This window comes from Antrostomus carolinensis, unplaced genomic scaffold (assembly GCF_000700745.2).
Source record: "Antrostomus carolinensis isolate BGI_N321 unplaced genomic scaffold, ASM70074v2 scaffold11122, whole genome shotgun sequence".
NCBI lineage: Eukaryota > Metazoa > Chordata > Aves > Caprimulgiformes > Caprimulgidae > Antrostomus > Antrostomus carolinensis.
In genome coordinates this window covers 23,936-36,564 of record NW_010297595.1, presented here as the reverse complement: position 1 = coordinate 36,564, position 12,629 = coordinate 23,936, and the positions used below count along the sequence as shown (strand labels likewise).

At 35.3% G+C, this 12,629-nt stretch overlaps 1 protein-coding gene across 3 annotated transcripts in view; it reads left to right on the top strand.

Moving 5' to 3' along the window:
* The window catches only part of DMXL2 (Dmx like 2), a 40,837-nt gene that overhangs the window by 18,422 nt on the left and 9,786 nt on the right, over nt 1-12,629 (top strand). For 2 of the 3 annotated variants that reach the window (XM_010162197.2, XM_010162196.2), the window contains 12 exons: nt 143-240; nt 403-568; nt 1,974-2,238; nt 2,980-4,079; nt 5,165-5,356; nt 6,976-7,052; nt 7,672-7,799; nt 8,476-8,724; nt 10,300-10,481; nt 10,843-10,973; nt 11,919-12,004; nt 12,244-12,445. In XM_010162197.2, coding sequence (XP_010160499.1) covers nt 143-240; nt 403-568; nt 1,974-2,238; nt 2,980-4,079; nt 5,165-5,356; nt 6,976-7,052; nt 7,672-7,799; nt 8,476-8,724; nt 10,300-10,481; nt 10,843-10,973; nt 11,919-12,004; nt 12,244-12,445 — 2,876 coding nt within the window. Of the gene's footprint in view, nt 1-142; nt 241-402; nt 569-1,973; nt 2,239-2,979; nt 4,080-5,164; nt 5,357-6,975; nt 7,053-7,668; nt 7,800-8,475; nt 8,725-10,299; nt 10,482-10,842; nt 10,974-11,918; nt 12,005-12,243; nt 12,446-12,629 lie in introns of all 3 variants that reach the window. The other variant, XM_010162195.2, reaches the window with a different exon arrangement.

Below are 12,629 nucleotides of genomic sequence, written 5' to 3'. Positions count from 1 at the left end.
CATTCTGACAGAAATTGCTATTGCTATTATTGTATAAATAATACAGTCACCAAGACCATCCTCCCTGACCAAGAACATATGTTATGTAGCTAAAAGCAGCCTTTATATTTTCAGTAATAATCGTAGGTTTTGTTTACTACAGGTTGCAAAAGCTTCATTCCAGAGGAACAATGATGCCTTAGATGCTGCACTTTTTTACCTTGCTATGAAGAAAAAGGCAGTGGTGTGGGGTCTGTTTAGGTGAGTTCTGCTAACTGTAAGTTTCATTAAATCTTAATTGAACCAGGAATGCAAAGCAGAACTCATTTAAGATTAGATTTTAATTTAAAGTGATGTTGTTTAAGTAATTGTATGCTAAGGTTATATAATAAGTAGTTGTACACATTGCATTTCTTTATGCAGGTCTCAGCATGATGAAAAGATGACTGCCTTTTTCAGCCACAACTTCAGTGAAGATAGATGGCGCAAAGCTGCTTTAAAAAATGCTTTTGCTTTGTTGGGAAAACAACGCTTTGAACAATCAGCTGCATTTTTCTTGCTAGCAGGTTCACTGAAAGATGCTATAGAGGTATTCACTTTTGAGAAAACAAGTTTCAGTTTCTAATTTGAACTAAGTAACTGCATCCTTACAAGCTGTTCTCTGATGATCTTTTCACAAATTGTGGCAGCACAAATAGTATGGTATGTCTATACATGACTCCCTTGTGCTCTGCAGATATACCATTTACCTCCATGCTACTGTGAAAAGCAGCTTGGGAGCTGATCTAAAGGCCAGAATAATTGTTCAGATACATCAGTCCTCAGCGGAAGCACTCTTGATAATTACCAGTCACGACCCTTCTGACAAAACTTTTTGTTTGATCAGCACGGTTAAGTTGTAGCACTCTGTTCAGCCTCCAGCAATTATTCTGCATGGCCTATTGTTACAACATTAAGTAAAAAACAAAGTCAGATTTCTCTTCTGAAGCAGCCCTAGGATTCCTTTTTAGTGGAGCTGTGATGTTGCCTGGCACAAAGGAGGTGAGAGCTGTAAGCAGGGTCATTAACCTAAGCACTACATCTCAGGAGAGAATGGGAATTAGTGAATCTTTATAGATATCCTGCCCATTTATATGTGTTTGAGACTGCTTGAGAGAGTCCAGCACAGAGCCACCAAGACGATTAAGGGAGTGGAGCCATCTCCTTTATGAGGAAAGGCTGAGGGAGCTGGGTCTCTTTAGCTTGGAGGAGAGGAGACTGAGGGGAGACCTCATTAATGTTTATAAATATGTTAAGGGCGAATGTCAGGAGGATGGAGCCAGGCTCTTCTCAGTGATGCCCAACGATAGGACAAGGGGCAGTGGGTGTAGCTGGAACACAGGAGGTTCCGCTTAAATTTCAGAAGAAACTTCTTTACAGTGAGGGTGACAGAGCCCTGGAACAGGCTGCCCAGGGAGGTTGTGGAGTCTCCTTCTCTGGAGACATTCAAAACCCACCTGGATGCCTTTCTATGTGATCTCATTTAGGTTCCTGCTCCAGCAGGGGGATTGGACTAGATGATCTTTCGAGGTCCCTTCCAATCCCCAACATTCTGTGATTCTGTGTTTGTCTTTACCTGAGAACATAAAGAATTTTCCTCATATGTAATTCTACAGATAAGGTAGTGTGAAGAATATTTTACCAGTGATGTATTAAGTCAGAAGAATAAACATCTTTATCTTTAGTGCTGCCATATTAATTTTTGAGATGCTGATGTGCTGCTATGCGTATCATAATTCCTGAAATAGAAGAAAGTACACTTCTTTCCAAACATGGAAATGTTTAGATATATATCACCATATTTTTGACCCAAAGATGAATATATACTTTAAAGAACAGATACAATGAGAAAAAAGTTATCTGTTGTGTAAACACATATTGCTATTCACTTCATTGTAATTTTAAAGAACTAATTTTCCCTCATAAAACAACCTTTCCCCCACTTTGTATTGTAGGTGTGCCTTGAGAAAATGGAAGACATCCAGTTGGCTATGGTTATTGCTCGTTTATATGAATCAGAGTTTGAAACCTCTGTCACATACACTTCCATTCTTTATGAAAAGATTTTGGGTTGCCATAAGGATGGAGCTGGGTTCAGCTGTACTAAATTGCACTCTGATCCATTTCTGAGAAGCATTGCATACTGGATAATGAAAGATTACACTAGAGCACTGGACACGTTACTGGAACAAACACCTAAAGATGATGATGAAAACCCAGGTAAGGAAAAAACTTCAGTCTGATGGGACAAACTTATTAAGACAAAGTAGAGAAGAAGAAATAATTTCTGTGTATATATGCAGTCCCTTCTTCTGAGATGCCATTATACTGAAATCATTAATTGGCTTATGAACAGGCCCACGCAATTTCTTCTTCTTAAAAAAAAAAAAATTAAAAAAAAAAATCTTTTTCCAGTTTCTTCCAAGGGCTTCCCTCTAACCCCTCCAACATCAAACTTAGTTCTGATGTCAGATAAGCTCAGGAGGGCCTTCTTTCTTTGGTACTTCCCTACAATACCTCTCTACTACTGAATGCTGACTAGTCTTTATTAGAATGGACTTAAAGTCTAGGAATTAGCAGTGTTCTAACAGATTTCCTATGCTGTCTCTTCTGAGATTAATGTTAAACGACGGGTAGCTACATAAGTTTCTGTGGCACATTCCCTCCCTTGGGGAAATCTCTACCTGGATGATCATTTCAGCTTTTTTTTTAGGCTTAGACGAGTGGAATATAACAGTGAGGCAAATGAGATAATTTAGTATCTTTCTACTCATCCAGTTCATGCCTGTAAACTTTCTGTGGGGAATAAGTAATTCTTTCATTTTATTTTGACAATTAGACCCAAAACTGTCTTTGTTTTTGTGTTTTGACAAATCTCTATAATGCAGGAAATATTGCAAAACAGAATAATATCATTTTAAAGCCATTTTCAATAGATGTCGTATCCGTTTAATTCCTTAGTTATCGTCAAGTCATGCAATCCTGTGGTATTCAGTTTTTACAATTATCTTCGGACTCACCCTTTGCTCATCCGAAGATACTTCAGCTCACCAGAGGGGACTTTGGCTACCTTAGGTCTAAAAACTGAGAAAAGCTTTGTTGATAAAATTAATCTTATAGAAAGAAAATTATTCTTTACTACTGCAAATGCTCATTTTAAAGTGGGCTGCCCTGTACTAGCTCTTGAAGTCCTTTCCAAAATTCCAAAAGTAAGAAAAAAATCTTCTGTGGCTGCAGAGAAAGATTCATCTAGTCCTCCAATACAGGCTGGTGTTTATGATTCCAAAGACCTAAGGGATGGTGCTGGAAGTAGTGATATAGACTGGTCAAAGCCAATTTCAACTTCTTTTGCTTTGGAGAATGCTGTTGAATCTTCAGCACAATTTGACTGGAGTCAACCAGCAATAAAACTTGATGATGAGCCCCTTACTCTTGATTGGGGTGAAGACAAAAATGAGTCAGATGAAGAGGACAAGGATGTTGGTATAATGATGAAAACATCAAAATCTGATTCAAAGAATGGAGAAGATGATGAGAAGACCTCAGACACCAACATCCCACAAACACCACATGGGGAGATTTCTAATTCAGGAGACACTGAGGTTGATGTTATTGCTGAGCAACTGAAGTTCAGAGCCTGTTTGAAGATCCTTATGACTGAACTGAGGACTTTGGCTACAGGTTATGAAGTAGATGGAGGAAAGCTCAGATTTCAGCTGTACAACTGGCTTGAAAAAGAGATTGCTGCTATGCATGAAATATGCAACCACGACTCAGGGGACAAAGACTATTGTAAAACATACACCAAAGTAAATGGGGATCTACTTGATCACGATGATATTATGGATAAGCCAGACATTGGTTCATATGAACGGCACCAGATAGAAAGGCGGAGGTTACAAGCAAAACGAGAACATGCTGAAAGACGAAAGTGGTGGCTGCAGAAGAACCAAGCCCTTTTAAGAGTTTTTCTAAGTTACTGTAGTCTTCATGGTGCACAAGGTGGTGGTTTAGCATCTGTAAGAATGGAGCTGAAGTTCTTGCTGCAAGAGTCACAGCAGGTAATACCAATTCAACTAATTTCTATTTCTATTCACAAGTGTGAACAGTTTTGTCAAATGCTTAAGTTTGTGCCTAGATAGATGCTGCTTATGTTCTGCAAGTCTAATGGTCAAGATAATTTTTAATGTTCTCGAAGAAAAAAACTTGGTATTTAAGTGTGCTGCTTTTCCACATCCTGATTATTTGGTTCTTAAGAATCTGTTATATGACACTGAGGATCAGGCTCCATATAACTATGGACTATAGATGTTGCTGTTTTTATTATAGTTGCGGCATTATACGTGTGTTCCGATGAAATTCTAGTTTTGATCACAATGTTCTGGGTACCTATATAATAAATTCACAGGTGCAGAAATATGACAAAATCTCATTCCCTACAGCTCTGCAAATCATGCAAGGGACTTACAAGGAATCAGATCTTAGCTGCAAGGCTCAACAAATAATACCATTTTAGACAGGGTAGTGCTCCCTCTTACTGTAATATGGTATTTTCTACATTTATTTCATACAAAAAGAGATACTTTCCAGCAAATATTAATGATTAACCTGAGCTACAGCAGATAATCTGATACTAGGCAAGTCATTGAACTTCCTCTAGTCCTAGATTTCTCACATTTCAAATAGGAGCAGGAGATAACTGTTTTGGTGGTACCAGGCTTAGCACATACATTGAAGCATAAAAAAAAAATCTGTTCGTTTCCACTTGAGAAACTCAGATTAGTGCAAATTTGACTTTTGTTATTAAACTCAGACTAGTGAGTATTATGTCAACTCATGCTACTGCAAGTGCATTTTTAAGATGCAAGACAATCCCAACACTTCCTAGTGAACTACATAAAACATTCTTCCTGCATTAAATCAAAAGTGTTCCAGCAATCTTGCGTATCGGGTCTGATCCACATTATTATAGTAAGTACTTACTTTTAACATCAGTCACAGTAAAATCTTGTTCATACTGAGCAGACAGCAGTGGAAGAGGATAAATAACCCTGTAAAAACATTTAAGATGTAAAACTGTCAATTTTTTGAAAACTTTTTTTCTCTCAAAGCAATAATTTTAAATACAATCTTTTCTTTTAAACAGGAAACTACTGTAAAACAACTTCAGTCTCCGCTTCCATTACCCACAACACTACCGCTGCTTTCTGCAAGCATAGCATCCACAAAAACCGTGATAGCTAATCCTGTGCTGTATTTAAACAACCACATCCATGATATTCTTTACACTATTGTGCAGATGAAATCGCCACCACATCCTAATATTGAAGATGTCAAGGTAATGAAAAGCTTTCAGGAAATGCTAAAGTATTCTTTTTGTAAAATGGGGAGTGAGCATGAGAAAATAAAATATGGTGCTTGGGTTAACTTTTCAACACTTACCCTTTCACAATAATGACCTTGTCCCTTAAGTCTGGCAAACTGAAAATGCTAATTAACCACTTGCTTTCTGACACCTTTTTGAATCGGGTTAGTTCCCTTGCATCCAAATTCTGGTCATTCTCAGGAAACTATTCCAAATGTGAATGTTCACTAAAACACTGAATCCTTGGCTCATAAAACAACATGATCATGTAAGTTAACTAATTATTATCATTCTGGTCAAATCCTATAGGGAGATTAAGGAAAGTATAGATAGGAGACTGAGTTATGTTATGACCTTCTATTAATATAGATATTAGAAAACTTTAGTGTGAATTTCCTCAGGTGTACTGGGTTTTAAGGAATTTTGGTAAATTACTCAATCTGAATCTATACTCTGGGGTGGATAAATTCTGTTCAGATTCAGTAAACAGAGGAGAAGAAAGCCAAAGAGCCTGGAAACTGTAACACAGTTAAATTAATAAGAAGCTAAATCATTGTTTTTTATGTTTAAATCAGTAGTCATATTCATTAATTTAATTTGAATTTCTATTGACTAAATGAAAGTAGAGAAAAATTAGCAAACTAAATGGGTATTCCTACTGCAAAGCAGTTACATTTCTAAAACTATAAACCAAGCTCACTTATGTCTCATTTTCTCTCTCAAATCAGTTGATTCTTCTTCCATCCTACATTATGCTACAGCAAACATCTTACTCTAAAAACTCCTACTTCACATGCATTTTCTTTTAAAAGGGAATTCAGAAAGAAGAGCTGACACTTCCTAACTGCAAAACAACTATTTAGATAATTCATACCTTTAATCTGAGGTCTAGCATTTGATTAAATGGAAAGATGGTAGGAAAAGATGTAAACAAACACAGGACAGGTTTAAAAAAGTTTACATTTTAAAGTTTGACAGTACCATTTTCTTCACACTGTGGATTTCATCGGGCTTTCCAATAAATCCTTGCATTTCTGCAGTTTTAAGAACTAGAGCATTTCTGTTGCATGTTGAGGCGATAATGGAGTATTATTCTTGTTACTTTTGTTACATGTGGAATTTTATAAGCACGTAACTGAAGTAGAAAAGACATTATAGATAAAACAATCATACAATGATTACACAAACTTTTGTATTTTCTGTATATTAAGCAACTACTGCTACATTGAACTGTGATGATGTATAATACAGCTTCCAGGAATCACTATCAAATTTATTATCATAATAGGACATACTTAATCACTTCTTCAGTATATTCGTTCATTGTGACAATTGTATATTAGAATAAAGTTAATTATCTTGACATAATATTAGAAGATTTTGACTGTAATAAAATGGATCTTGAACAAGGAGTTGTGATTTTCAAAGTACTGTATTGTAAACCTAAAGTAACGTTTAGTTACTATTTCCTGCACTTGGTTTAAAACTAGGACATTCCTGCATAACACGTCTGATGTTGTTTAGAAAGAATCGTAGTTTATTCACCTTTTATATATAACTCATGTATGGCTTATTGGCTCTTTTTATTTTAGGTGTACACACTTCATTCTTTGGCAGCTTCACTTTCTGCATCCATTTATCAAGCACTGTGCGACAGCCACAGCTACAGGTAAAAATGGAAGTTTTTTTACAGTCCTGCATTTGGAGTATACTTTCTGTATCCAAAATGGAAATTCTTCATGCAAGTGTCTAAAAAAGGGATTTTTATGCAGATAAAATAACACCAATGATTCAGATTTTTTTACAATAAATAATAGGAAAGTCTAGTGTCACTGTCACTTGGGATAAATATTTGAAATGTTTGAATGTTGTTTTCCACCACACATCCATTGCAGAATAGCAGTGCGGGGGAAACATTTGAGCCTAACTGAAGTCAGGTTTCAGGCGGTTTATATTCCAAACTGGAACTGTAAGAGAATGCTGTAAAAACACTTCTAAAAAATCTTCAGAACAAATATATTATTAAAATTTTTGAAAAAGCTTTTTCATATCTGGAGCTATGCATATAACATATTAAAATTGATAATGCGACATGGAAACATTTCAGGTTTTAATAAAAATGTGTATTTTGTATACTGTGTAATTATAATATTCTCAACTTAGTCCTATAGAATTTTAAACATTGCATTTTCTGATTAAAATAAGAAGCATGCATATATAGTATACTTGATTACAAAAACATTCTAAAATCCTTTCTCATCAGAAAAAAATTGATTTGTATTTAGCAGTCAAACAGAAGCAAATCAGTTCACAGGGATGGTTTATCAAGGACTGCTTTTGAGTGATCGACGCAGACTGAGGACAGAAAGTATTGAAGAGCATGCAACTCCAAACTCATCTCCTGCTCAGTGGCCTGGTGAGACATAAATAAGGTTACTTTTAGCACCACTGGACCAGCTCCACATTTCAAAATTATCTCACTGTCCTGTAATATGATGGATGAAATTATGAATGATCACTGATGGATAAATGTTTCTGATTTAGTTCTCAAATTAATAACAGCCTTTAACTTTTTCTCTTATCAAAACAAAGAATAAACTTTCTATATGGCAAACATCTTGCTTGAAGAAGAGACCACAATCTTCAAGATAAACTCAATAAGCTGATAATTTGTCATCCTAAAATGTTTTCCTCCAGTGTGCCTCACTCCCTAGCAAAGCTATTTGTTAGCTGTTTCTACGGTACTGCCTTGCATCTATGTTTTACTTGTGATCAAAACAACTACTCCCAATGTACAAGCGGAAATTTAGTATTTTGAGGTCAACTGGGGAAACAGTGCAGGAATTTCATAGGCAAGCTGAACTGCCCTTAGTATTTGTAGAGAGGTACAATGCAGAACTCTCAGACCAAAGAAGGCTTTTTAAAATTTTGATTTTTAAGAAAAATATTAATAGTATGTTTCATCTGAATAAAAGTATCATGTGGCTGTTTTGTGTATGTTTAACATAAAATGTAGAGGTGAAACATTTCCTTTTTTCCCATTTGTATTCCTACTCATTTAGCATAGAGAATTTCCTCTTTTCTCTTTGCAGGTGTAAGTTCGCTTATAAATCTCTTAAGTTCAGCTCAGGATGAAGATCAACCAAAGTTAAACATCCTACTCTGTGAAGCTGTTGTAGCTGTCTACCTGAGTCTCCTTATACACGCCCTTGCAACCAATTCATGTAATGAATTATTTCGACTAGCAGCCCATCCTTTGAACAGTCGAATGTGGGCTGCTGTTTTTGGTGGAGGAGTGAAACTTCTTGTCAAACCTCGAAGGCAGTCAGAAAATATTCCAGGTACTTTCTTCTCTAAAGGTCATACTAATGATTTGCATTGTATACCTTTTAGTAACCTAGAAGGAGAGATTTCCGACCTTTTAAAGACAAAAACCAAGCAAGAAGAACTTAAGAATCTACTGGCAAGAAAATTATTAATTAAAAAGCAGAAAATATAGTAGTGTAGCAGTTGTCCTTAGTAATGGCACCCAGCATATTTTAAATTTGCAATAAAAACTGTACAGTTATGATATTGCTAATATTACTATTAGATGCTTACTTGTAACACTTTTCAGGATTTTCAGTAATTTATTTTTAAGTGAAAAAACAGGTGGTATAAATCAGTGTTAATATTTACATTTTTCTATATGTGAGCAATGAGCGTTATTGTTTAATGACAGCAGTAACTTGGAAACAGTATTTCTGAAACCAATTTCTATGGCAAGATATGATTTCACCTTGCACAAGACCACAGAGAAGAAACATGAACTTCATCTGTCAGAAAAACAGTTCATGCATATGTATGCTCCAACTAAAACCAGAAATTTTGCAGATGTGAGCATTCCTTAATATACTGCATGAGTAAAAGCAAAAGTGGAGACTGAAGTCAGGCTCCAGAGACTAAGGCAAATACAACCATTCACACTGCAAGAATACTGACAGGCATGTCACATAGACCTTCAAAACATCGATAGGCTTGAAGCTTATGCAAAAATTAGATGTTCCATATCTGAAATAAAAACCAAAACAGTAATAAGGCAATGCACCTTTATAGGTATGCACAACAGATATGTCGTTCATGGAATAACCTCCACTCATGTAGGTCAGTTATTTTCACAAGATGTTAAGATGATTAACTTTATATGAAGTCATATCTTCATTTGCGATGTATTCTGTTTTCCTTTAACCTACAAGCTGCTACAGCTTCTGATGTTTCAGAGGATGGTAGTGAAGGTTTGTAAAAACTTGCAGTGTAGATGAATGTTAGTAGTGGCTTTAAAAAAAACCTTAAAGTATCTATCTCCTTTGTAATAAAGTAAGTGTGATCTTTAATGTTGCCTTTAACACTTTGAAAAACAAATTTCATGTTAATATTTTGATAACTATTAAGACATTTTAAATCATAACACTTCAAAATAGACTTCAGTTGTTAAAATGCCTATGTCTCTATTCAAATTTTCTTCACTATCTTAAGAGTTCCTTGACTTACATTTTTAATAACTACTGCTACTTGTGCAGTTTATAGTTTAGTGACAATACATATATTACTTTTATTTCTCAACAAAATTTCTTAATTTATTTCCTAAGAAATTTTTCAGCTAAAAATTTTTTACTTAAAAGCTACATCTCCTGAGAAGTTATTCCAGATAATAAAATGTATTTCTAATTATATATCAAATGTATAAATGGCACAGTTATTAATATATCATAAGTGAACTTTTTGTTTGATGACACTTACTTTATTTAGGCTGGCTTTGATTTCTGAATCAGTAGAAATTAGTACCAATAGCAATGGTTTTAGTTGCTTCAGTTTACAATATGGCCATCTCTAAAGATGCAATATTAATATGAGCTTTTCAAATTGCCTGAATTTAGCACCACCTCTTCCATCAGAAGAAATGGATAAACATCGTCGTCGGTTCAATATGAGAATGCTAGTGCCTGGGAGACCAGTAAAAGATAGCACTGTACCACCACCTGTCCCTGCAGAAAGACCCTCTTACAAAGAAAAGTTTATACCTCCAGAGCTCAGCATGTGGGACTATTTTATGGCAAAGGTAATTTAAAATGGAAAATATAAGTTAAAGTTCATGAAAGCATATTTTTTCTCTGTTAAGTGTTTTAAAGGACAAAAATAACATGAATATTTTGAGTGCTTATCATAGTAAGCTGCAGAATATTATCCTCATTATAAAAGATGAAGAGCCTACAGTGTATTTACTTAACTTTTAAAACATGTCTCTTGCCAATAATAACAATTAACAATTTTCCCCCTACTACTTGTTTATGTTTTAGGGAAACTTATTTGTAGGTTAAGTTGTTATTGCTGTCAGAATTTAAATGACAAATGAAGTTAAGAGTTGAATATTAAGAGATCAGAAAATTACTTTTATAGCAGACTTTTATTTTGTGTTGCAGCCATTTCTTCCTTTATCAGACAGTGGTGTTATATATGATTCTGATGAAAGCATTCACAGCGATGAGGAAGAGGATGATGCTTTCCTCTCTGATATACAGATCCAGGAACACAAAGATGCCAATTCTTACAGGTTAGCAGAAATTGCCACTATTTTAGAATAATTATGTCACGTGCTTACCTTTTCTTCCAAGTTAATGAAAATGCAGGTCCCTCTGCACCCTCCGCAGTTTAAGTCAAATAATATTAGTACTGTCAATAGATTTACCTGTACCAATGGGATTACAGGAGTGACAAATTGTCATCACAGTAACAGTTCCCCATTTACTCTCCTAAAAAAAACAGGATTGGGAAGTCAAAGCTGTGTGGTTTGCATTTTTTGGGGAGGAGGAAAAAACAAATTAAAAACCCCTATCTTCATTTTTAAGATACAAAGAACATGAGGTACCACAATGCCAGCTCTAGAACGGTGTTTCAGAATACTGATTCAAGCATGATCTTTACTTTTTGAAAGAGAGGCAGATTAAATAGAACACTTAAAAGAGGAAATGTTGCAAGACAAAAATAAATAAAGTGGATGACCTCAGTATTATAATAATGGAGAAAAGTTATGGCTCTTTCATGTGTTCTTCAAGTCTCTAATTAGTCCTTATGGCTATACTATAGGATTTGTATCTTTAATATCTGTGAGTCCCTCACAGTGTGAAAGCTTCTGTGATGAATGCCAACCTCAACTGATATCTTGTCTGCATTTGTCATGATTTCATGGAGAATTTCAGAAGGTGTTTCAGGGGACTTGTAATTAGTCTTCAGAGGCTCACTCATGCACACTCTGTTATCTGGGGAAGAGTACAATAATCTAGGATTTGTAAAAGAGAAGGGGATACTATCTGTTACAGCGAGGTGCCCTCATAGGCACCCTTACGTTGCACAAGTGATATATGTTTCCCTACATGTCTCGTAAACCTCAGTGATCCATCTATGCTGTTTTTCTAATCTGTGTATTTGGTAGAAGGAGAAAATATTCTGCAGATAACTGTCAATGCTGTTTTAACACAACTAAATTATTTTTATACAGCTGGGCTCTTCTGCATCTGACAATGGTAAAATTAGTTCTGCACAATGTTAAGAACTTCTTTCCCATTGCTGGTCTGGAATTCACTGGTATGTTAAATTCTGCTTTCGATTCTAGTTTTCTGTATAAGTGGCTTTCTATCAGTCTTTGCTTTTTAACTTTCATTTTTAAATTTTAATAATTTAATACATTATTTTTTATAATTGCTAACAAGTACATTTCCTTTCAAGATTTTTTTGGGGGGATGGTTATTCTGGGGTTTTATACACACTGTAACTTAAATGATTTTTTTTTCTCTAAGCTTTACTTTATTAATATTTCTGTTTAGATCTGCCTGTAACATCACCATTGGGCATTGCTGTAATAAAAAATTTGGAACACTGGGAACAGATTCTTCAAGATAGAATGGACCAGTTTGAAGGCCCACCACCAAACTACATCAATACTTATCCTAGTGACCTTGGAGCAGGTGCAGGACCAGCTATTCTCCGCAACAAAGCAATGATTGAACCTGAAAACACACCATTCAAGTAAGTATTTTTTTCCTATCAAAAACACATACTTTGATCATAGAAATACTAAAAAGTATTTCCACCTAAACAGCCGAATGAAGATAGGCTAGATCTTAGTTCTAGCCAATGCTTTACAGAAACCACTTTCCCATGTCCCTTTGTTCCTTCTTATACAGCTATCTTTAGTTATTCTGCTGCACCT